Source organism: Drosophila biarmipes, chromosome 3R (genome assembly GCF_025231255.1).
Source record: "Drosophila biarmipes strain raj3 chromosome 3R, RU_DBia_V1.1, whole genome shotgun sequence".
Classification (NCBI taxonomy): domain Eukaryota; kingdom Metazoa; phylum Arthropoda; class Insecta; order Diptera; family Drosophilidae; genus Drosophila; species Drosophila biarmipes.
The window spans coordinates 18,003,631-18,029,137 of NC_066616.1; the positions used below are offsets into that span (position 1 = coordinate 18,003,631).

At 43.0% G+C, this 25,507-nt stretch overlaps 4 protein-coding genes across 10 annotated transcripts; 3 read left to right on the forward strand and 1 right to left on the reverse strand.

Annotated features, from left to right (window-relative positions):
• Window positions 1–581: 581 nt before the first annotated feature.
• LOC108031920 (tachykinins) lies at window positions 582–12,388 on the forward strand. 2 transcript variants are annotated; one of them, XM_017105691.3, is made up of 4 exons: window positions 582–691; window positions 10,447–11,163; window positions 11,355–11,583; window positions 11,829–12,388. In XM_017105691.3, the coding sequence occupies exons 2-4, from the start codon at window positions 10,504–10,506 to the stop codon at window positions 11,840–11,842; spliced, it is 903 nt and encodes a 300-aa protein (XP_016961180.1). In that variant the 5' UTR covers window positions 582–691; window positions 10,447–10,503; the 3' UTR covers window positions 11,843–12,388. The 2 variants fall into 2 exon arrangements, with proteins under 2 accessions (XP_016961180.1, XP_016961181.1); XM_017105692.3 differs by having other exon boundaries at window positions 11,379–11,583.
• On the reverse strand, window positions 2,750–7,099 carry LOC108031918 (beta-galactosidase). The gene is made up of 5 exons (XM_017105690.3): window positions 6,975–7,099; window positions 4,893–5,114; window positions 4,614–4,828; window positions 4,102–4,519; window positions 2,750–3,972 (listed from the first exon to the last, which is right to left on the reverse strand). Exons 2-5 carry the CDS (start codon window positions 5,111–5,113, stop codon window positions 2,913–2,915), a joined length of 1,914 nt encoding a protein of 637 aa, XP_016961179.1. The 5' UTR covers window position 5,114; window positions 6,975–7,099; the 3' UTR covers window positions 2,750–2,912.
• A 652-nt stretch (window positions 12,389–13,040) lies between the features above and the next one.
• LOC108031736 (periostin) lies at window positions 13,041–21,907 on the forward strand. Of its 6 annotated transcripts, none has more exons than XM_044092709.2 (10): window positions 13,048–13,288; window positions 13,681–13,812; window positions 14,374–14,445; window positions 17,213–17,328; window positions 17,987–18,128; window positions 19,377–19,568; window positions 19,636–19,921; window positions 19,996–20,470; window positions 20,534–21,216; window positions 21,279–21,907. In XM_044092709.2, the coding sequence occupies exons 2-10, from the start codon at window positions 13,742–13,744 to the stop codon at window positions 21,765–21,767; spliced, it is 2,526 nt and encodes an 841-aa protein (XP_043948644.1). In that variant the 5' UTR covers window positions 13,048–13,288; window positions 13,681–13,741; the 3' UTR covers window positions 21,768–21,907. The 6 variants fall into 6 exon arrangements, with proteins under 6 accessions (XP_016960912.1, XP_016960914.1, XP_043948644.1 ...); XM_050888528.1 differs by having other exon boundaries at window positions 13,697–13,812; XM_017105423.3 differs by lacking the exon at window positions 14,374–14,445 and having other exon boundaries at window positions 13,041–13,288; window positions 17,012–17,328.
• Window positions 21,908–23,983: 2,076 nt separating this feature from the next.
• LOC108031110 (uncharacterized) lies at window positions 23,984–25,447 on the forward strand. The gene is made up of 3 exons (XM_017104321.3): window positions 23,984–24,445; window positions 24,502–25,040; window positions 25,249–25,447. The coding sequence occupies exons 1-3, from the start codon at window positions 24,017–24,019 to the stop codon at window positions 25,307–25,309; spliced, it is 1,029 nt and encodes a 342-aa protein (XP_016959810.1). The 5' UTR covers window positions 23,984–24,016; the 3' UTR covers window positions 25,310–25,447.
• Window positions 25,448–25,507: the final 60 nt, after the last annotated feature.

A 25,507-nucleotide genomic window follows, 5' to 3' on the forward strand; every position in this document is an offset into this window, starting at 1 on the left:
GGCACATGAAAATAATTTTAATTACAAATTTTTTGGACAAATAGCCAGGGCAAAATCAACAGAGTGAATAATTTTTATTTGGGCCTTTTGCATGCATAAGGTAAATCATAAATATTAAAATAAAAAGCGAAAAACCAAATGAGTGCGGGAAAAAAGAAAACCGAAATCGAAATTAAAACTTCTTCATACACGAGGCTCTCTGCCAGTTGGCCAGTTGGTCCTCATTTCACTTTACTTTCTCCTTTTTTGTTGATTTGCCTTTTCGCATTTCGCCTACTTTTTGCATATGTTTTATTCACATATGCAAACAGAGTTTCCGTTCAATTCAATTGCTCGGCGAAGAGGCAGTTTTTTATTCCCCGCTGAAGTGGCGGCCGCAGAAAAGAGCACACACCCACAGCCACACACACAGCCACACCTCGTATCGCTTCAGATTCTATTCGACCAATTGTTGATATGCACGAGCACCCACACACACACACTCGCACGAGCCGAGCGCCTTCGTGTCCTGCCAGTCGGGCTTCCTGTTTCGGCTTTATCCTGCTGCAGCTTTTATAAAGGGCCGCTGTCGCTTCGATCTGTCTGTTGTTGCATACTTCTCGGCGCGTTCGTTACGCGAGCAGTTCAAAAAGTTCTGAGATAAGATACAACTGAAAGTGAAAGATATTTCCAAAGCAGATTGGACTTATTTGTAAGTGAGCTTTTACAAACTATTGTTATCTATTTTAAGAATAATCAGAATTATTTGGGTAGATTCTTTTTTGTTTTAAAAAATTCCAAAGTATACATGTATGTTTGAAAGAGTTCGATAGTGATATTTTTTAAGTTTCAAAGTGTGAAAATAATGATAAAAAACCTAATTTTATTTAATGATAAAAACTAATCCAAATAAATTTATACATTTTTAATTAATTTCTTCAAGCAGCACTCTAGAACTTAAAAAAATTTGCAAGGGAATGGAATTTTCTAGGATGCAAATAATGTTTCAAATATCATATCGTATTTATTTTCCTTAGCTTTAAATAAGCAATTTTAAAAAGTATCCCTGGAAAAAGACAGGCATTTGTCAACATTAAAGTGGAAAACAAAACATTTAAAATTTTATGATACAGTGCAATAACTCAGCTTGTTTATCAGATTTTATATTCCATTGGATCTCTGGGGTCTGCTTAATATCATCAACAAGTTTTTATGACAACGCATTTGACCATCTCAACATTAAACTTCTTGGGTGGCTTCTACTTCCACCCAGTTTAAAGAAGAAATAAGAGAACTTTTCATTTTAAAGCAGCAGTTTATTTGATTTATTATTTGAAACTAAATGTCCTTCCGCTTTTGGGTGTCCCTGGCTGACAACGTGTTAATTGGGCTGATTAGCTGACAAGATCCTCACGTCAATTGGGTGACAAAACACACGAGCAAACTTCTTGGGAATTTTCAAAGTCAAGTTGCCTTTGTTTTACATATTTTTTGGTCCGGCGAGAGCAGAAACATTGTTTATGGAGGACGGCCATCATCAATTGGCAGCCGGCGGCCAAAGCTAATAAAAAGCAACATCAATGCAGGGGTCCAGATTCCGGATTGGGACTGGAATGGGAATGGCACACATCCGGTGGCCGCACGCAATGCCATCCCATTTCGGGAAAGCACTATGCCAAAAAGACACTGAAATGGTTGATGGACTGGGTGGCCACGGGTGACGGGAGGCGGCGCTTTAAAACTGCCCCTGGGTCTTAACTTGTTTTATGTCAACTTGGACAACGAGAGCAGGGCAATTACAGCATGTGTAGCCAGCAAATACACAAATACTCGAGCTGCAGCTGCGCCTAAAAGATCCTTTAAAATGTAAGCCACTGCATGCGAGTGTGTGAGCCAGGACTAATTAACCCGGCCCACAACTGTAGCTGCCGGACTCATTACGGCAACAAGAGATGGCCAAGTGGGGAGTGATTCTCTGGCACGGGCCCGTACCACTCCTGGTAATGGGGCTCCGAAATAGCAACGACTTTTCCAGGTAGATAATTTAGCTAAATGTTTTATTACAGTTTTAAGGTATTTTGAGATAGTAAAAGGGCTTCAGAACTATTAAATTCTTGGTAAAGAATACAAAAAACATTTAAGGAAGAAGAACTTTTCAATATAACAGCACTTTTGACAATCCTAAAAAAAATATTTTGTATGTTAACAGTCTTTGGAATCCTTAAATTTATGATAAAAGTTAACAGTCTTTGGAATCCTTAAATTTATAATAAAAGTTTAAAAATTGAAAGGAAACCAATAAAAGAATTTAAAAAACAGTTGGGAAGGTTTTTGGGAACACTGTGTAATAAAATGTGTGTATTTTTCAATCGTATCCAAAGTCCTAGCACTGCTCAAAACCTTATTTACCTTATATTACCCAACAACTTCGGTACCCCAAGTTCTAAAACATCCAATCATTCATATAATAAACATAAGTAATCCAACATGTTTAGGGCCACTTCTTTGGAAACGAAGAATCCTGAATGGGAAGCAAAAGAGGGGGGACTTTGTAACTGTCATAAAAAAAACTTTTCAGCTACCTAAAATTAAACGAACCAAGACGCGGCTCCATTTTCGACCCGCCTTTGACTTACGACTCGTCATCAGCGCATTTCTGTGGATTTCAATTTCAATCATTAGGGATTAATTTGGCCGAGGCACAAAGGTCACACATGCCCGACCCACCACTCCCCAACTGACTTTAATGCCCCCACGGCTTTAATGAGTCTTTTACAAAAGGGATAACGAGGCAGACAGGACGCGTCCGTCTCGGAGTCGCTTTAATGTCTCACAAAGAACTTAAACCGCATAAATTTACATTTAGATCTACATTAACGAATGATGCATGGTGTGTATAATGTATGGCGATGGATGCACGAAAGCCCTTAGGCCTAAACGGTTCTGGCGTTCAGGATGGGTGTGTCCCGGAAGTGCAGCTCCTGCGAGGTGGGTGTCTGCTGGTACTCGACCACCACCAGACGATTGGAGCCCACCTTGAGCACCGGAGCGGGAACATACAGGGTGACCTGCGGTCCCACCAGGGGCCAATATCTACCGAGATTCTCGCCGTTCACAAAGACAATGCCCTTTCCCCAGCCGGACATGTCCAGATAGGTGTCCGCCAGATCCGCCTCCTTCTGGATGTCCAACTGGCCGTAGTAGATGGCCGGACCCGTGCGCAGCATGGTCCGCAGCTTCTTCAGCTCCTGGAAACCCTGACGAACTGCCTCATCCGACTGGGTGATGAGCTGCTCCAGATTATCGTACGACTCCAGCGGGAACTGGGTCATGTTCCAATTGCTCAGCACCTGCTTGTCCAGCCGCACATCCCGCAGGATTCCCTTGAAGTCGTTGAGCTGGCGACCGAAGTTGATGCGACCCTGGTTCTCCACGATGATCTGCAGCCTCCGCCCGGCACTTGCACTTAGAGGTAATTCGAAGACAGGTGTCTCCCTGGCCAAAATGCCCACAAACTCATCGTCCACATAGACATAACCACGATCCGCCACTCCGGGAACATTGAGGATACTTGGATCCCGCTGGAAGCTGGGCAACCAGGTCTCGTAGAGCACCAAGCCGGAGTACTGCCCCAAAGCCTCGAAGCTCTTCGGCTTAGTGGCCTGAACGAATCCTGTCGAGAGACGTGCTCTCGCCTCCGGGGAGAGCAGACTGCAACAGCTGGTCAGACGTACAGTTCCGTAGGATCGCTTGGGAACGGGTGCGGGAACGGGTTGATCGGGCAGCGGTAGATAGCGGGCGATAATGCGACGCAGGGCCTGGTACTTGGGCGTGGGATCCCCCGCCTCCGTCATGGGTGCATCGTAGTCGTAGCTGGTGATGTCCGCCATATAGTTCCCTGGTCCTATCTCATTGGCTCCAGCCGTAAAGCCGAAATTGGTGCCGCCGTAGAACATGTAGAAGTTGACACTGGCACCGTTGTCCAGCATGTTTCTGGAAGGTAAAATGTTTTTATAAGTAACTTAGTTTGTAAAGGCACTCCTTATAATCATAAACAATTTTCGAAACAAATTAGAGGGCAAGAATTTTAATTACAAAGCAGAACCCAAAACTTGAACTTACATAAAAGTGGAAGTAATCGATCGGGTGCTCACGTTGGCCATGGGTTCGGTCCAATGGGTTAACCATCCGGGATAGTATTCAGCGTTGACCAGCGGACCCTTGGGCTGGAACCTTCTTAACTTGGCCCAGACAGGCTTCAGATCATTGGTGGCTCCAAAGTCCATGGTGGCCAGGACACCCTCGATTTTACCACAGCGCAGCACACTGGGTCCATCGTTGGTAAAGAGCACCGCCTGACCTTTGACATGGCTCTCGGTCTCATCGCGAATCCAGTGGCGGTAGTTGAGATCGCAGGCAAAATAGGAGCCATACTCGTTCTCCACCTGAACCATGATAATGGGTCCTCCATTTCCATACAGATATTTGGAGATTTTGGCAAACAGTTGGGCATACCAAATGCGCACTTCACTTAGGTAATCTAAGGAAATAGAGAGTTATTTTCATAGTTCGACCAGTTGTTACAAAAAAGGTGTACCTATTTTTCTAATTGAAATAAAGTGTTTGCTACTTACTGACATCTGCTGTGCGGAGTTGAATACCCGGGTATTTGTTGAGCAGCCAGTAGGGAAAGCCGCCCATATCGCGCTCCGCACAAATATAAGGGCCCGGTCGAAGAATGACCAGCAGATCCTCACCCACAGCCAGGCGTATAAAGTGCTCCAGATCGGCTATTCCACTCCAGACGTAAACGCCGTCGCGGGGATTGTGCAGCGACCATTCCACATAGCTAGTATTTTTGTTGAATATTATATAATATATTATATTATTATAATAACCCGTAAATGACTTACGTAGTCACCGCATTGAGACCGGCGGCTCTCATGGTCCTCAGATGCCTCTGCCAGGTGGCTGGATGTGCGCGGAAATAGTGGAAGGAGCCCGCAATAAAGCGAAAGGGCTTCCCATCCTTCAGGAACTGATCGTTATCGTAGTCTATTGTGAAAGTGCGATTCGCTGAAACCGCTCCCAGCAGCGAGAAAAGGACCACCAGGACCACCAAAAAAAACTTCATTCTGGGGTAAAGAGGGTGTACAAAGGGTTTTCAAATCTATTTATTAAGGTTAAGATTACATCTTAAAATTTGTGGTCCCTCGAAAAACCTAATAAAGAAATATATAAAATTCTCTATTCTTAACTTAATAACTGAATTAACTTATGACACCATATCTATTATTTTCTGCTACTGTTATTGTATTGCATTGTCATGTTTATCTTGTCAGTTCATAACTACAAATTAGAACTTGATAATGCTACACAAAATAATTATAAAGTTACCCCATATCTATCAGTTCGCTTGGTTAGCTCGAAGAAATAATTAAGCTTTAAAAGATAACAACGCTGGAACACCAGTGAAACCATTTTCAAAATAATTTAAAAGGCTATTAGGTTAAAAGCACTCAATTAAAGTTTTAATTTTTTTAAAAACATTATGATATAAGGATATCCAAATAAGTCATTTAATGCAAGAGACGCCATGTGTGCATACTTAACTAAATTTCATAAAGTGTTCTGTTGTCCCTATTTCCAGACCCGGTACTTTTCTTCCGGCTAGTATTAAGTCTTAACCCGTTCCGCTTCCTAGAGAATCAATCTAAATCATCGCGGCAAAGAAGATGGGCTCGCTTGAGTTCATCGCAGTGCACAGCTTGTCTCGCGTCGTCTGAGATGTTTCAATTGAAGTTCACGGCTCAATTGCTTAGTGACAACAAAACGATATAATCTTTTGTTTGTTTTGCTTATGAATCGTTTGAAATTAATTCCATTTACCCAGACCCTCCCGAACTTCTTGAGCTCCCCCGCTTTTTGGTCTGCGGCTGCATTCCCATCGGGTCTCGTTAATTAATGCAGGCTCAGCATAAGTCAATTATTTAATACGGATTCTCGGGGCAGGGTAGAGTTTCATACAAACTTTTGTATCTCCTCAGCAGCTGTTCGACAATAATAATGGATTGTTATTCCAGCTTTCGGGCACTATACTATGAGTTCGTTCTTATCGGCACAGCATTTTTTCTTCGCCCCAACGTCTTCATTTTATGCGATTTGACATATGTATGCTACGTGTGTTTGTGTTTTATTTTTGTTCTCGCTCGGATTCTTTTAATTACTTAGAATTGTGGAATATTTTTTCAGCCAACATAATTTATAAACTGACAAGAAACAAATATTTTTGTAGTTAACAATCCGCTGATGCTTAGCTGCCACTAATTATTGTGTTTTTCCGCTTGGAAAAGTTTAATATTTTGTAGTTCCACTGTTTAAAATGTTATAATCGATTAATTTTGACAGAGAGTTCATTGTACTTCATTTTCTGGCGTTTCCAATGACTCAAAACTTGTAACTTGATTGTCATAAAAGAACAAATAATTTATTCATGCACTCTCGACTGTGATTTACACGTTGTGATTCCCTCGTTCTTATCAATTGATTCTATGAAAGATCATAAAGTGCAACGCCGATAACCCGAATTCACCTTTATTTACTAAATGATCTGTAAAATACCAGCCCTGATAGTGCAATTAACCTTTTAGAAATATGTACATGTTCAACAAAATCACCGCCTTTGACGGCTACCCCAGTTACAAATGGAAATATTTTACAGCACCAAAGGGAAAATCAGAACGGGAACGTTAACGAGGGCTCAAGTTGAGCCCAGAACATTTTAAGCATATGACCTAAATAGATTATTTCGCAGGCCCCATACCTAAGCCCCACACCGATTTTATAAAGTTGGGACCCCGCTGCGGGTTCGACTTGACATTGCTGACAGTTTAGTTCATGCTTCGATAAGTAGTCTTAGAGATCCTGCTGATTGAGCTTCTATTATTCGAAAAGAAGCCCGCTGATCGAGCTCCAGTTATTCAGATGGCACTCACCTGGGTGACTGCAGCTACACGCAGTGAAAGAAGTATTTAGAGCACCGACCAAATAGAAACACGGAATACGATCGCGATGGTTAGGAGGTGGAAAGTGCGCCAAGTGTTCCGCTTGAAGTCCGAATTCAAACTGATCGTGCGTTGAGCAGAAGTCCCAATTAAGTGCACTGCAGACCAGGGAACCGAGAGAACGTAGAGAGAAGAGAGCCCAGAACAACTTGTTGGGCAACATGTGGCTAAACAAGTGAACAACCACTTGCGGAAAGACTTTCTTGAAATTTTAAAAACTATATTAAAAAATTTGGATTTATCTTACAAGTTATAAGTTCTTATTAAACATTTACGAAGTAGATTAACATACTGGGTTCTCTTGATTCATAAAAAGATTCCTGATTCTTGATCAATATACATTATAGAATCGGTTGAAAAATTTTATGTTAAATCCATGCCACCTTAAAAATTGCGGGTTTTGGTTCAACATTTAACGAGTACATTAACTAGCCGATTATGGGTACTTATAAAGGTGGCCTTTGAAAAGATTTCACGTAAAAAACCCAGGGTAAAGAAATGAATTGACTATTAGCAAGCCTAATGTGTACCTTAACAATTACACCCCCGTATTTCTTTTTATCTTCAAACCCTTTCAGATTGGTTTTTCCAAGGATATATTATATTTATTTAAATAACAGACTTATGACCTATTATATTGGGCCAGTCCATATTTGCATCAATCAAGAGTTTTGCAATGGCCCCTGGTCCTTAGCATAACGTAGTGGTTCCAGAAAAAATGAATGTAAATTTATTTAAAATCCACACGCATGGTGGAAGTCCGGAATCGGGCTGCAGCTGCTAGTGAAACAGGGAGTCGATTTAAAAACACAGTCACGCCTCATTTTTTATGCATTAACTGCGTGTGTGTTTGCTCTGGCCTAAACTCTTGCCCCCTGGCATGCGAAATAGGGTGACATGAGAATGCAGCCGCAGGCAATTGGCCAAAAAGTGAATTTTCCATGTTGTTTTATTATTAATTTCATACGTTTCTGCGTTTCTGCTGGGCTTGTGACTCTGTCCGTCTGTTCTTGGGTCACATTCCGTAGGCTAATGGACCCGTAATACCCGCCCACCCACACGAAAACCCATCTGCTGAAAGAAGAGCCCACAATGTGTTGGCCAAAATGTAAATCTAGACGTGGGAATCCTGGGCACGTCTTTAATCTCACACGCCTGTCGGCAGTTTAAAGTGTCCTTTGGGATGGACACACACCCCGGGGAAGTCGCACACACACGTTCTGGGTTAGAGAGCGGCCTACATAGACAATTAGACAACAGACATGGCCAAGTTAACAGCTTATCCGCAATCCGCATTAAGGCGGAGGGGGTGGAGCCCGGGCTCCTAGTACGCATCCATTGTCCAACTGCCTGCTGTCAACGCAATGTCCCGATGTCCTGCCAGGACGTGCCCTGATGAGCCGAGGACAGGTAGCCGGAGAACCGGAAGCCCGCCACATTTGCACGCTGTTAATTTTGCAGCAGCAAACTTTAGAGGCATTAGTTGGACACTGCACAGTGGGATAGGAAGTCCTTTTAAAGTTGACAGAAATTTCTTAAATGGTACATATGACCTGATAAAACTATGATATGATAATGATATGATATGATATTATAAAATAATAAAAGGTAGGAACCCTCTTTTAAAAATGCTCTACCCTAAGTTATTTAAATTTTTTTTAAATCTTCATTTTTCTAATTATCTTAAGTTTTTTTGCCTTTATTTTTTATATATCAAACTTTGTGATATACTTAGTACATATATTTTTTTAATTTTAAAAATAAATGAGATAATTTTTCTTGAAACCCACTGTACCTCTTAAGCTCCCCCCGACATGTGCTGATGCTTTGACATTTCAGGTCCCTGATATTATAAATTCGGCTTTAAAAAGCAGAAAACTTTAGGGCCTTTAGCACTCAGGCTCCACTCTAACTGCAAGCAAACAGAGTCGCAGGGAGGAGTCGCAATCATAACAGTGATGGGGCTTAAGTGCCGGGCAACCTGTTGATTGTGGCAAACTCATCCTCAATGCAATTCAAATTCATTTCGCTAAGTTCAATTGAATTGCTTCTGCTCTCCTCCACTCGAAACTACAATGTTTGCTTGTTTGCGGTTGACGCCGCCGGTGGCAATCAATTGAATTACATGTTTGTTGTTTCCTGCGCGCATCGTTAGACGTCGCCACAGTTTTTACATCTATTGCTCCTGCTGCAGCTTCCACAGCAGCTTCGACACCATTTTCCCCCTGGTTTTAGCCATCGGGCCAGGGGCATTTGCATGCCAATTTGACTTTACAAGGCGTGGCATAATCGAGCGTGGCGTCAACTCGTTAGAGATACTTGCGGCTCGGGATGCTGCACTTGGATATAAACAGGGAAACACTTGTTGTCTTACAAAGAACATGACAAACTGTCAGAAATTGTTATCAAAATAAATTAAAATACAAATTTTTACGACATTTTTTATAATTAAACTTTCCGTTTTCTGAACCCAAAAAGTCAATTTAAATATTTAAGGACCTGCTTTTACCTCAGGAATCATTTTGCTTTTTGCGCAATTTTAGAAGTATATTTAAAAATTCCTGAGTGTATCTTCCTGCGGATCTCCCTATGTGTTTGCACTTGGGACTATAGATTGCAACATCAGCAACCGTTACATTTGCACTCGATTGCACCTCGCTAACCAGCCACGAATTGAGTATGGATATTTCCACAGAAGTCTCCACAACTCTAGGATACGATTGATTGAATTTAAGTGGTTCTATTAAATCATAATTTTTTTTTTTTAATTTTCTTCAGTCATTTATTAGCGCGAATAAAAATAGAAATATCTTTTAAAAAACATATTGAACTATAAGAAACTTTTATGATTTTCGGTTCCATGGAAATGCCCCCATGCCAGTAGAAACCATCCGCTTTCCCTGCCAAGCCCCTTAACCACTCTTGCCCCCTGGCTTCCCTAGAACGCGAACACAAAAAGGTCAAGTAGACGCCGCCACGGGGAATTTGTAAGTCTAAGTGCACTAAAGCAAGTATAAGCAAAAAAAAAAGAAAATCCAAACAAACAAAACAGGAAATGAAATGGAAAACATTTTGGAGGGTCTTCTTTTTGTATGCTTTTTTACCTTTTGGTATGTGGAATGTTTTGCAATGCAAACAATTAAGAACGAGTTTTATTGTTGCAGCTTGCTAAGCCAAATAAATTTTCAAAATTTCCCAATTGTTATTTTCCTTACTTTTTGTTATATTATTCGCATTATATTTTAAAGGGTTTCCTTCTAAAGATTTTTCTTTGCCAACCCATTAACATGGATTGCACCTTTTTTTTAAATTTTTTTAAAGCTGTATTATTTTTTTTAAGAAATAATTCTTTTAATGTAATCTTATAGGTATTAATTGTTATTCCCTTTTTTCTTTTCTGTAGTTTGCTTTTCCAGCAGCGCTTTGAGTTTCACGCCCGCCTAAAAGCTAGCTACGTCCAATGCGCACTCAAGGCGGTTTGATAGCGGTGGCGCTAGTGCTGCTGCTCCTGCTGACGGCACCTTCCAGTGCGGCGGATGTGGAGACGGAGTCCTCCGCCAGTCCAGTGCCGCCTGCCGATGAGTCGCCTCGCAGGGTGGTGAAGCGGGCGCCCACGTCCAGCTTCATCGGTATGCGGGGCAAGAAGGACGACGAGCGCGACACGTCGGAAGGCAATTGGCTGGGATCTGGACCCGGATCTGGGCCGGATCCCTTAGACTATGCCGACGAGGAGGCGGATGGCTACTACTCCGAGAACGGGCGACGGCTGAAGAAGGCTCCGCTGGCCTTTGTCGGCATGCGCGGCAAGAAGTTCATCCCGATCAATGCCCGCCTGAACGACGTCCTGCAGAATTTGGAGGAGGAGCGTTTGCGGGAGAGCCTCCTGCAGGACTTCTTTGAAAGGATAACGGGTGACGGATCCGCCGTGGGCAAGCGGGCTCCCACAGGATTCACCGGCATGCGGGGCAAGCGTCCTGCTCTGCTGGCCGGAGACGATGACGCGGAGGAGGACGAGGCCATGGAGCTGCAGCAGAAGAGGGCGCCGGTCAACTCCTTTGTGGGAATGCGCGGCAAGAAGGATGTCTCCCACCAGCACTACAAACGGGCTGCTCTTTCCGAGGTAAGTCGACTTACCATGCAAGTACAGTGGTCTCTGCAGATCATCTTTTACTATCCTTAATAGTAAAATATGATGTAAATTAACTCTAGGATATAAATAAAATTTTAAATCTCTTAAAAAAGTATGTATATCAAGGAGACCATTGTACTGCTTACCACTCTCAATCGATTTGAAGATCTAATAGCCCCCAGTTCTGGCACAATTTCTTTAAAAAGTCCTACGACTTGAGGGGAAAACAGCAGCGCTTCGCAGACTTCAACAGCAAATTTGTGGCAGTGCGGGGAAAGAAAGGCGATGTGGAGGGAAACAGAGTCGGAAACGAGGAGATCCACCAGCAGTCTTTGGTACATCCATGGCTCTACCTCTGGGGAGAGAAGCGGGCGCCCAACGGATTCTTGGGCATGCGAGGCAAACGGTCAGGTAATACCTCCGTCTTAAAATGCTTAAATAATACTCATATAAATATATATATCCAAATTATAACGTATATAAAATTAATTTCTTATTGTATTGGGTATATTTATGGCTAAAGTAACTAAAAAATATCTTGTTTTTATCAGTTGATTTTCAAGTTAATGCTTTTTCTTTTCTTTCTTTCGTCAATTTGGGAACCCCAATAAAATTCAATCAATTCCTCTTTTCTTTCAATTCTTTTATTCACACAGCACTTTCCGAGTAGACATCGTTGAATGATTCAAACGATCTCGATGGAAGTTCCTCTTAGAGCTACGACACTAGGAAAAGTTTGGATGGATGGACGCAGGGACCGGGAGAGCAGATACGGAAACAGAATGGATCACATGAGTGTTTCAAATAATCGCTGGGCTGGAGATTATTTCAAACACGGACACACAAAATAAACACCGATAGGATTTGCTCTGTTTGTTGACACAACATTTCAGCTTAATGTAAATCGAGACTTGCAAATAATGTTTTGTAAATTTAATCGGAATTGAATGATGCTCCAGAAATGGAGTGCTTCAATTATACTATTTGCATATCTGAGTGTAAACTTTTAATCAAAATTATCAAGAACATTAAACTAGAAGAAATTGAAAAGCACAAGACAAAATGAAAAAGGGGAAACATTTATTTATTTTCAAAATATATTTAAAGAATTAATTTCATTGTGGTACATCTACGTATACAAGAGATATATACACCTACATAAATAGCACAAATAAATATTGTACATAACGAATAAATATTTATTTCAAAAATTGAAGTAAGTTTCTTATACATATAAAAAGGGGTATCGAAACTTCTTATAGCCAGAGCTAACATTATTTTGGCTAATAAATATTGTATAGTCATCTGATTCTGACTAAAGTCAAACAAAGCGCCATTAACTATAAGAACACATTAAAAAGTCTTCTCACAATTCTTGGAACTCCAATTTAAACTACACATGTACCTACCAGCTGACATCTCGTTTATACAAAACAATAAACACCGAACGGAACAGTTTCAAAATATGATCAGACTTATAATAAGGTGGCCTAGACCCGAGAGGCCACAGAGCAGAACCAGCAGTGATTGATGGGTGTTAGAGGTTACGGGAATGTCCGAAACTCCAAGTGCGCACTGCCACGAATCCAGGTAGGAAGTCCACTTTGGCAGCAGTTTTACCTGAGAGAGTTTCCATGAAATAAAAATCTTTTAAAGAAGAGATACAAATCAAATCGTAAAGGAATATATATTTTTGGTAGGTGCCTATATATAAAAAAAATATTCTGATCCCCGGAATATTTAATGATAATGTGTATTTAGGTGATATGATCCAACTGTCATATTATTCAGATCGATCAAGTAAAATTGCTCCGTTTCACACACTTTCCTATAAAGTGCGCTACTATCTGGCACTTTCACAAACCATTCGGGCCTCCTGCCACCCCACCCACATCGAGCATAGGTTCACCCGGTCCCAAAGCCGCCCCAAAAGTTCTCTCCGTTCTCCCAAAGCTGCCCCGATCTCTGTGCGCCGACATCGACCGAGGCAGCGGCAGCGACCGAGGCAGAGCAGCTCATAAATACCAGATGCGCGACGTTCTGGGGCAGTTAGTTTTAAACTGCGACTTGTAGCGGCCACATCGTCGGAACCACCAACCCACTGCTATTGCCACTCGTGAGTGCCTGTTTTTGTGATCGTGGTGGCTGTTAGATGGCTGGAGCCAGGAGCCAGAGACATTCGATAATTGAGTGTGTGCCAATTTTGGTAAAACAAGACAATTGACAATAATTACATGCGAGTGACAGGCGGCATGTGTATACATATTCGCAATTAATGCGCGAAGACAGTGGAAAAGTTTCTTCGGCGGCCGTCGCTCTCACTCCCAAAATCAGTCACCTACATACGCGAGTGCACCGCTGCGTGGAAAACCTGTATTTTCTGGTCTCCACTGGCCGCCTCAGCTGTTTTTCCATCGCAGTGAAAATTTCTCGGATCCATCCAGCCATACCAGTCACAGCCACAGCCACAGCTACAGCTCCCTTGATTACAGCAACCTCAACTTTCAGCTCGTCTCGTTTATAGCATTTACTTGGCTCCCAACTGAGGCTCAAGATTGTGATACCAGACATGCTACGGCTGTGGGCCTGCCTGCTCCTCCTGGGAGCCATCCACATCCAGGGGGTCCCCTTCTACGGCGAGTGAGTATTGTTCAAACTGCCTTTTTCGTGCTGTGTAGCGTTCGTTTCATGCACATTTCACGTAGTTTGAGTTTACTGGTTAACACACATCGACATCTTTGATAAGGCATGAACTAAATGTTTGATGTTATCGGATGTTCAGAGTGCCTGTACAATTTACGGGTTCTCAAAAACAAACACTAAAACCCATTAAAATGCCTCTTCATTGACTCACTAGTTTCTGGAAATTTCTATCACATTATCTCAGCTCATTAAAGGCCCTTCAAGGCTGCAGAAAATGTTTTCGATTCAAAATTTTGACTTATTTGAAACAACAAAACCAAATAATCACTAACTAGATTCCTAAATTGAACATTCGAAAGTATGGTTTATAAGAATGTGTCTTAACAAACTGATGTACTCCCCAAAATATTCGAAACCAATAGTTGTTCACCTAGCGGTAATGGTTCCACACAAATTGCGAACTCTAACAGAATTATTAAGTATTTGCTGCTTAACTCCTGTAGCACCCCAAATAAACCCTGCCAAGCCTTCCCCAATAAATTAAATATTGAATTCCAGTTCGAGTTCCGATGAGATTGCTGAGCTCGAGGACTCGGCGGGCTCCTCTTCAGAATCCTCTGACAAGTCCAGGTGAACTATAAGCAAACCCTAGCTGCCGAAGTCCCCTCATTCCCCAGTAGACTTGCCCACAGAACCATTCACAACTACTTACCAAAGCAAACACAGCGGATGCGTTTACATGGGAAGCAACTTTAAAATTCTTTACACGCGTGTTTTACGCTCCTCACGGTCTCCAAAACCCAATGACACCACATAAAAGTTGGCTAATACCGGGTTCAGTGCTTTTTATGACAGTTCCAAGCTCAGACAGCCAGCCCTGTTTGTTCTTGGAGAAATTTTCGCCCGCTAAACGAAACTGCAAATAAAGTTGACCGAAATGTTTATGGTGGCGGTGGAGGCGCTGAAAGAGCGAAAAGTTCCCCCGGACAGAAAGAAAGTCCAAAGCCCGGCGAGTATTGACCTCAATTGATAAACCTTAAACTGAAACTGTTGAGTCGAAGAGATTGTCTGGCGATGTGGATTCGGCGCAATTGGTAACTGGTAAAAAGGCCACGATCCGAGTCTCTGGCCGACTTGCATTTATCTTATTTTTGCGAAAGATACTGCGTTGCCAGAGAACAATGTGCAACCTAAGTGGGGCAACGCCGCGGGACTTGGGCAACCGCATCTTCTTCCTCTGATCTGCGCAGCCGGAGCTCCACACTTGGCTGACTTTGCAACCTTTGGGTTCAAAGCGCCGCAGGGCTCATCTTTGACACAGAATTCTCCGACGGTTTTGGCCCTGAAAGCAATTGACATTTGACACGGCATTAAGTGCCATGTTTACGTATTTTGTGGGCAGGTAATGCGCCGGCTAAAGACTACACCAAAAACTATAACATCTGCCCTCGAACTGGGTCACCCACGATTTGTTTGCCTTTTTTTTGGTTTCGGTCTCGTATTTCCCCCTTTTACGCTCTGCTCCCTATATATTTTGATTTCTGCCTGCCACGGCTGCGCTTTAATTAAATCAGCCAGCCATTTGGATGGATACATCTCTGCCCCCGGCGTAAACATTTCTCTGGAAATTTCTGATTCATCATCTCGTCTGTGGCCAATGACTTTCGCTTTGGCTTCGGGCGGACCGAATCTAGTTTGTTTACAAATGTTATTCGTCTTACAGATTGGTTATGCATTCTGTAGATACCAATAGGAAAGGTTTGAATACTGAGCTTGGAGAAAAATATTCAAAACACTCATTCACCAGGCAAATAATTAAACATTGATTATAACATTGTATTTTTTTAAATATATGTAGAAAACTTCGATGATATAAAAGATTTTTTAAGAAGTATTTGCACTCGGGAACAGAAAATTTAAAGAAGCTTGGTATTATTCCCTAAAAGGTTCACCAAATCTGTATTCATAACTCTTAGATAAACTATTCAATGGCAAAAAGTGTTTGTTAACTTTAAAAAGATGATGCTTAATATCATATTAGGACTAGAATTTTATTTTATATATGATAGAATGTGCTATAGTATTAGTTTCTGTAAGGGAACGACTTATAAGATTCGATTGCTACGAATTATTTCTGTTATATACTCTGATCAAATGTAAAACGAGTGAGCAATTGATTGATGAACATAGAATCGATTACTGCCCAGTAATGCACTTATCCTAGGCAAAATCATAAAAGTGATTCCAAGCAAAGTCACAGAAGTGATTCCAAGCCAACTGGCATAGAAGAAGATAATAAAAAAGAGGCACACATTCATCTGGCAAATGACCAAGCCTCAAAATCGTTCTGTCGGCTTAAATGGCCTGTAAATCTGGCTGAGCCGCCTCGAGCCCTACTGATCACGTCCCAGCCGGATGAGTCACCTTAGGCAGAACTCCAACCAGAAGAGAATCGGATACACCGAAGTACCTCAAAGTCAGCAAGCGAACAAATTGTTTACGTTTCGCCTTTCGGACATTATTGTTTTATTATTTATTTCCAGATAGTTTCGTTTCGTTTTGTTTGTTTTTTTTTTTTTTGTTTTCATTTAGCACTTATTATGAGCTTTTTTTAATTAGCTACCGCGAAGCGAATTTTAATGACCCGCAGCGAAAAAAAATTTAAGTTGGCTAACGCCTCAGTTTCAGTCTTCATAGAAAGTATCTGAGTCAGGCTTACCCGTCTGGATTTCGAATGCAGTGGGAGACCCAGAAAAAAACCGAAATCCGTTGACATAAATCTCAGTTGATGGATGACAAGTGCAGGAACATTTCTCAAGTTTAGTTGCCTTATTTTTTTGCGATTGTTTTCGGCACTTAAAAAGCTATTTTCATTTGATTCTACAAAGAGTTCGACTGGAGGGTGCTTAGTATGCGGCTCAGGCGAATGCTGCGCAAAAACCTAAACAATGAGCACGATCAGCATATATATATGTACTCATGTATAGATATTTAGTTTGCTGGGGGAAGAGTTGAGCTTCTTTTTATGCGAGGTAACAATGATGGCATATGAATTATTGGGTCCCGGTTCCGTTTCGACCGTTCCGCTCACCATGGAATTTGCATGAAGGGAACACACACAGGCATATACTTTATACAGCAACACTAACCACATTACTCCACACAACCACCCGCCACCGAACCCACCGATATGCAGCTTTATGCCACACTTAACCCACCCATTGCCGCTGCATCGCAACCTCTTTGCGCCCCTGCCAATGGCACCACTCGCACCGCTCGAGCCCCACGATCCGATGCATGCCCAGGCCTCCCAGCGGATGGCGAGCGTCTGGAACAACGGACCCGCCCCGCTGGCACCGCAGCTGCACTCCTCTCACCTGTTGCCCCTCTTCAACAGCGGATTCGACACCGAGTTCGTGCCCCTGGAGCACCAGCAGTCGCCGCAGGGACGCCAGGAGGCGGGAGCCACAGTTCCCGTGCAGACACCAAGCGGTGTGGAGCAGAAGCCTTTCAGTAAGTGGCCCTATCGCTATACCCAAAAGTACTAACCCTAAGTTTTAAAATTTTGGAGCTAAATTCAACTTTTCCATAAATTGAGAAAAATAGATACAACAAAAATGTAATAATACCAAATTTTTTAAGTTCAAAAATCCTTTAGATTCTCATTTACAAAGCTGAAGGAGGACATTTATTTTTACCTAAAAAAGATATTGTTTACTTCTTGACTTTATTCAAATGTTTCACCACAAAGCACTTTGTTATTAGAGCCTTGAATACTTTTGGCTAACACACAGTCAAATCAATCTGAAATTAAATTGGAATTTTAATCTAAAATTGAATTGGAACTTTAATCTTAAATTAAATCAGAACTAAAGACTTGCGATGCAAGATTAGCAACAAATTAAAAAGTACTGAGTATGGTCAGCTCAGATTTCCTAGTTATAAAGACAAGTTGCTTAGTTTACCATAAGTAAAATAAATTTTGACTGCGCTAAACTAATCTTAAAACAATAAGACATACATAGATGTATAAAAAATATATAATTCCTAAAACTTAAAAGTACTTTAAATATGCACAGCTTGTATTTTATTTTCCGAAGTTAACCCGTGTTTAACCCATTTTTTTTTATGTCTCAAGCGAGTGGCTTAATTGCGTTTCCTTATTTCGCAGATGTGGACACCATCACCACGGATGTGAACTCGCCAAATCCGGCCATATTCTTCCAGCAGTCGTTCCCCTTCTTTGGCAATGAGTTCTTCAACTCCTTCGGAGGCTTCGGCTTTGGAGCTGCCCAAGAGCCCTGGTGGAAGGGGTAAGTAGCATTGATCAGGGGGGTCCCATTAAATATATTCCCCCAACTTGATTGCTGAAAAATCCCCCAGTTATGGTCAGTAAGTTCCGCCTCTTTCCTAATCGCCGCACACGAGTGATTCTGCCGCCGACTTGGCCGTTCTTGGCATTTGGCAATTAGAGAGCACAATGTCAAGTTCATTCGACCCATTAAATACGAGATTGTATTATGTCTTCAACAGTGTTCAGTGGTATTCTCTAATTGTGTAAAGTTGGCCGGCTTATCGCTTACTGTGGAGGCAATCGAGCATATCAATTAAATAATAAATACCTACTTAAATAATTTTCCATCCGAGATTACTGCCAGCTGTGAGGCTGCTTAATACTTCTAGGGCTCGATTGTTGCCTTGATTAATTGTCCCACCAGTTGGGCTTTGTACACAGGGAATGTGAATGAATATATGGTGTCTAGTATAGTGGATAAGTGCACGAATACATGGCTTGTACAGCCGAGCTTGCACTTTTCTAAATTGTGAAATCAACTCGACGTCGTTTTGCAGTGAGCGATGAACTCGGTGCTGTGGGCACAGTGAAATGAAAGTCAGAGATGTGGCAAATTGAAAAATTAGCCATGTGTATATGAACGTACGTACATCTATGGTTCAGTGGGAAATTTCTAAAAATTACGCACACAATGAGTTCGCATTCAAAAACAAAAATACGAAGAGTCTCCACGTTGCCATAATTGAATTGATGGACTGGCAAAGCTGTTAGGCCAACACACGAACGCTTTTATATGGGAATAGGAGGTTTATATAGTATTACTATGCTCTCTATGCCGGATCATTGTGCAAATCCATTTGGCAAACACTCGGTTAGCGAGTGCTGATGAACCAACTAGGTTTGATTGGTTTCGGAGATATGGCTATATGAGTAGAAGGGGTTGAGCCAGAATTATAGTAGGTACATTGACTTTTTGATTCACACGTCTGATATATGACTAACTCATTAGCGGAGGATAGAAGAGAATTTCTAGAAGAATTAACCAGAGGAATATTCGTACTTTAAAATGAATTTAACATTTACTTGTCAATACTTTCTATAAAAGAGATTTAGTGCCAAATTGTAGTATTTTTAAAAGTCTTTTCTGAGATACTTAGGTAGAAATAGCAGTTTAATCTAAGGCCTTGAGCTCGTTATCCCATATCCACTTCCCCAAAGATTACCTCAACAAATGGTTAACCAACAGTTAATTTTCCACTTTATGCAGCCCCAACGTGTGCACCGAGAAGGAGGAAGACGAGACCGTGGCCACCGAGACGGAGGCTGAAGAAACCGTGGACACCTTTGGCCAGGAACGTGACGGTGTTACCAACGTGGTGCGATCCCCACTCTTCGGCCAATTCCAGTTCAGCGTCAACTCCTGCGCGGAGAAACCCAACAAGCACGTCTGCACCAAGATGTAAGAGGATTACAGGGGGATTATTACCCAATATTATCCAACTTATGGTACATTTTTCCCCATACAGCGTAAACCAAAACGGCAAAAAGAAGACGCTGACGCTGACCCGCCAGTGCTGCTATGGATATGGACGCCCCAGGAACGCTGACTTCGCAACGCCCTGCGAGAAGATCGACATCAAGGATGTGGAGGCCACGGCCAGTGACATGGGAGCCAAGCAGTTCCTCGAGAGCGCCCGCAGTGCCGGCGAGCTGGCCGAGATGCTCGGCGGAGGCAGTGGCAAGAAGGTTACCCTCTTCGTGCCCAACGACGCCGCCTTCTTGGAGTACCGCGGTCATCACCAGCAGGAGAATGTGAGTTGCCACATATAAATGTCACCAGGTCTTTAATCAGATTGATAACCCATTTTGCCCGCCAAAACCAACAGAATGTTGAAGATTCGAAGTCCGAAGCTTCCAACTCCAAGCCTTCCATCTACAAACTGCACGCCGTTCTCGGCGAGGTCCAGCTGGAGGATGTGCCCAACGAGAAGCTGCTGCAGACGGAGCTGCCCGATCAGAAGATTCGGATCAACAGCTACCAGCTGCCGGCGGCCTTAAACCTGGAGCCCTACCGCTATGCCGCCAACTGTGTGCCCATCGAGAAGCACGACAAGCTCTCGGAGCAGGCCCTCGTCCACACCCTGGGCGGAGTTCTGAAGCCGTTGACCAAGAACATCATGGACATCATCAGGGAGCGGGCGGATATGTCCATCATGCGCACCGTCCTGGAGAAGACCAACCTGAGTGCCATGCTGGAGGATGACAAGCCGGTAACCATCTTTGTGCCCACCGATGCCGCCTTCGACAAGCTGGAACCGCATCTGCGTCGTGCCCTCAAGGAGGGACGTGGCTGTGCCTCAAGTGAGTGGGTCCGGGAATCCAAATCATACTTTATTATAAAAATTGTCCATATACAACCCATAGACATCCTGAAGAACCACTTGCTGGACCTCACCTTCTGCTCGCTGGCCACTGTTCCGGGTGCTAAGACGACGGCCTACAATCTGCTGGGAGAGCCACTGCTCCTCAACCGCACTCAGCTGGCTGCGAACCAGACTGGACCTGCTCCGATCTACATCAATAATTTGGCCAAGATCATCGAGGCCGATATCATGGGCACCAATGGTGTCCTCCACGTGATCGACACCATCCTGCCCACGGAGTCGGCTTTGCCAATGACCTCGCTGATGTCCCAGAAGAACCTGACCATTTTCCAACGTTTGCTGGAGGCCTCTGGCTATGATGATCAGTTCGATGATCTGGACAATGTCACTATCTTCGCACCCACCGACAAGGCTCTTCAGAACACGGAGTGGGCTCGCCTACTTAAGGAACAGCCGCAGCTTTTGGATCATAATCTGGATCTGCTGGAGTTCCTCAACTACCATGTGGTCAAGCCCATGATCAAGACGTGTGACCTGTCGGAGAAATCGTTGCCCACTGTGGCGGGATCCAGTGTGCGTCTGAACCTCTACTCCACTCATGCCCTGTTCTCGGATGTGATGAACCGGGCCACGGTCAACTGTGCCCGTTTGGTGCACTTCGATGACGAGAGCTGCGGCTCCGTCCTCCACCAGGTGGATCGTGCCCTGGCGCCACCCAAGAATGTGAGTTTTTGAGAGATTCCAACTAAAACACATCCTTTAATAATTTTATAATAATCCTCCAGAACATGCTCAAGCTCCTGGAGGCCAATCCCAACTACAGCAAGTTCCTGGAACTGGTGCGCAAGGCCAATCTCACCCAGCTGCTGTCCAACAACTCGAGGAGTCTCACCCTGCTGGTGCCAAAGAACGATGTGTTCGAGGAGCTGAGTGAGTCGGGCGAGGGAGCAGCCAAGCCCAGCGACCCCGTGGCCCTGGTCAAGACCCATATTGTGGAGGATGTCGTCTGCTGTGCCGGCATTATCCCAACCAACTGGCCATTTGTCCGGTCGATTGAGTCCATCTCCGGCCAGCATCTGCGCATCACCCGCGACCGCCGCCCCAAGATCGAGAACGCCGGCGTCACCAAGTGCGACCTGGTGGCCACCAATGGCATTCTCCACGAGATCAACGACATCATCGTGCCCCGCCCACAGCGCCAGCAGCAGCGACCCCAGCTGATCCCACCGGGTGCTGGCTATCAGCCACAGGGAAACTTCGATGTCTTCTTCTGAGGGGAGTGCTCCTACCTATCTCATGCATATGATTTATAAAGCACATATTTATATTTACTCTTAACGATTTGTCAATTGATTGGAAGCCAGCCAGCTCAGAATCTTCTCTGATAAATAAAATAAATAGTATTACAAAAATATTCCTTTTCATAAAATGTAGGTGCTCGAGAAACACTCAATGCTTTGCGGAAAATATGAATATTGAAAAATTTTGGCATTTTTTGTAAGGGTGGGGGTCGTCATTTTTTGGAATTTAAATTTTGCTCAAAAATACTCTTTTTTAGCGGTTTTTCAGTCGTAGTTTTGTCAAATCAAGTCGTACACCCAAAAGACCGACCGTTTTGAGCAGCATGATAAATTTGCTAACGATCCCCGTCACTTTGGGAAAAATTTATTTTTTGAAAAATTTTGGCATTTTTTGTAAGGGTGGGGGTCGTTTTTTTTTTGGAATTCAGGTTTTGCTCAAAAATAATCTTTTTTAAGCGGTTTTTCAGCCGTAGTTTTGTCAAATCAAGTCGTACACCCAAAAGACCGACCGTTTTGAGCAGCTTGATAAATTTGCTAACGATCCCCGTCACTTTGGGAAAAATTTATTTTTTGAAAAATTTTGGCATTTTTTGTAAGGGTGGGGGTCGTTTTTTTTTTGGAATTCAGGTTTTGCTCAAAAATAATCTTTTTTAAGCGGTTTTTCAGCCGTAGTTTTGTCAAATCAAGTCGTACACCCAAAAGACCGACTGTTTTGAGCAGCTTGCTAAATTTGCTAACTATCCCCGTCACTTTTGAAAAAAATTTTTTTTTGAAAAATTTTCACATTTTTTGTAAGGGTGGGGGTCGTTATTTTTTGGAATTCAGATTTTGCTCAAAAATATCCTTTTTTTAAGCGGTTTTTCAGTCGTAGTTTTGTCAAATCAAGTCGTACACCCAAAAGACCGACTGTGTTGAGCAGCTTGCTAAATTTGCTAACGATCCCCGTCACTTTGCGAAAAATTTATTTTTTGAAAAATTTTTACATTTTTTGTAAGGGTGGGGGTCGTTATTTTTTGGAATTTAAATTTTGCTCAAAAATAGTCTTTTATTAGCGGTTTTTCAGTCGTAGTTTTGTCAAATCAAGTCGTACACCCAAAAGACCGACTGTCTTGAGCAGCTTGCTAAATTTGCTAACGATCCCCGTCACTTTGGGAAAAATTTATTTTGTGAAAAATTTTCACATTTTTTGTAAGGGTGGGGGTCGTCATTTTTTGGAATTCAGATTTTGCTCAAAAATACTCTTTTTTAAGCGGTTTTTCAGTCGTAGTTTTGTCAAATGAAGTCGTACACCCAAAAGACCGACTGTGTTGAGCAGCTTGCTAAATTTACTAACGAACCCCGTCACTTTGGGAAAAAATTATTTTTTGAAAAATTTTCACATTTTTTGTAAGGGTGGGGGTCGTTATTTTTTGGAATTCAAATTTTGCTCAAAAATACTCTTTTTTAAGCGGTTTTTCAGTCGAAGTTTTGACAAATCAAGTCGTACACCCAAAAGACCGACTGTGTTGAGCAGCTTGCTAAATTTAGTAACAAGCCCCGTCACTTTGGGACAAATTTAATTTTTGAAAAATTTTCACATTTTTTGTAAGGGTAGGGGTCGTTATTTTTTGGAATTCAGATTTTTCTCAAAAATACTCTTTTTAAGCGGTTTTTCAGTCGTAGTTTTGAGCAGCTTGCTAAATTTGCTAACGATCCCCGTCACTTTGGGAAAAATTTATTTTATTGAACAATTTTCACAACTTTTTTAAGGGTGAGGGTCGACTTTTTTTGGAATTCAGATCAATTCGTACAACCAAAAGTCCGACTGTTTTAAGCAGCTTCCACAATTTGCTAACGATCCTCGTCACTTTGTGGAACACTTATTTTTTTAACAATTTTCACATTTTTTGTAAGGGAGGTTGTTTATTTTAGGAATTCAGAATTTGGTCTTAATTACTTTTTTTGTGAGGGTTTTCTTTTTTCAATTTTCTCTTTATTTTTTAGTGGTTTTTCAATCGTAGTGGGCGTCTTATTAAGAGTGCGAATTCTCTTCCGTGGCCTATCAGAAAGAGAAGCTTCCTAAGAGCAACGAGTCTTTTAAATAACCCCACTCATACATACTTAACCACTTGAATACCCCCACAGTTCTTATCAATAACTGAACACCCAGAGCTCAGAGCATATAAAAGCGCATTTCTGCTTGGCATTTCGACTATTTGAGCTTGTTAAGTGAAAAGTAGAGGATGTCGGGATCATTGCCTGCCACATTTGTCAAGGGTTTCCACAATGAGGAGCTGGTGCGACGCATGGAGTACCGCCAGCTGGGTTCCACGGGGCTGCGAGTGTCCAAAATTGCCCTCGGTGGAGCCACCCTCTCCAAACTCTTCTCCGACGACTTTGATCGCGAGGAGGGCATTCGCACTGTGCAGGAGGCCATCAGATCCGGTATCAACTATATAGACACGGCGCCCTTCTATGGCCAAGGCAAGTCGGAGGAGCTGCTCGGCCAGGCGCTGAAGGATGTGCCCCGGGAGGCCTACTACATAGCCACCAAAGTGGGTCGCTATGAGTTGGATCCTGAGAAGATGTTCGACTATACGGCTGCCAAGGCAAGGGAGAGTGTGAAGAAGAGTCTGGGATTGCTTGGCTTGGACAGGGTGGACATTCTGCAGGTGGGTTTGGCTCCTTAGATTAAAAACTTATCAAACAAAAAGACTCCCTTTGGCAGGTGCACGATGTGGACGCCGCACCCAGTCTGGACATAGTGCTAAACGAGACCATTCCCGTCCTGGAGGAGTACGTGCGGGCGGGAAATGCCAGGTTTATTGGTATCACCGCCTACGATGTGGACGTGCTGAAGGAGTGCGCCGAGCGGGGCAAGGGTCGCATCCAGGTGGTGCTCAACTACGCCCGCTACACCCTGTTGGATAACACCCTGCTACGGAATATGAAGGCCTTCAAGGAACTGGGCGTGGGCATTGTCTGTGCCGCCGCCCACTCACTGGGACTCCTCAGCAATGCTGGTCCTCAGTCCTGGCATCCTGGCAGTCCGGAACTCCTGGCCGTGGGCAAGAGGGGAGCCGAAATCTGCAAGCAGAGGAACGTGGAGCTGGGAAAACTGGCCATGTACTATACCATGCAACTGGATGGGGCGGCCACCTTCCTCATCGGCATCCCCAACCGAGAGCTGCTGCGGATTAACTTGGACGCCGTCTTCGATGGACTCACTCCCCACGAGCAGGAAGTGCTGCAGTACCTGCGCGAAAAGTAAGTTGGCCAACAACTGGTTGCTGGTTACCCAAACAGGGAACTGTGCAAGTCGAATTTGGTGTTAGCAATTGCATCACGGGCACGAACTTGGCCATCAGCCCGACCAAACTGGTTAATGGCCATCCGATCCAGTCCAGACTGTTCAAGTCCAATCTCCATTCCAATCGCCAAAGTACATGTATTTCTTTTTCTATCTTTGTTTCAGCGTTTTCACCAAGTCCTACAGCTGGGGCTCCACTTTGTCCACGGTTAACATGTTCAAGTGAGGGGACACTCAAAATGGGCAACCGAACTTGAGCTCTGAACACCAAGGAAGTCATTGGAAAATACGGGAAAAACGGATTTAAATTGCAACTAAATATAAAGTGTTATGGTAATAAAATATAAAGATTTTTTAAAATTAATTTATAATAATGCGTTAGTGGTTTATATATTATGGGGTGGTACAGAAATCTATAAAGACT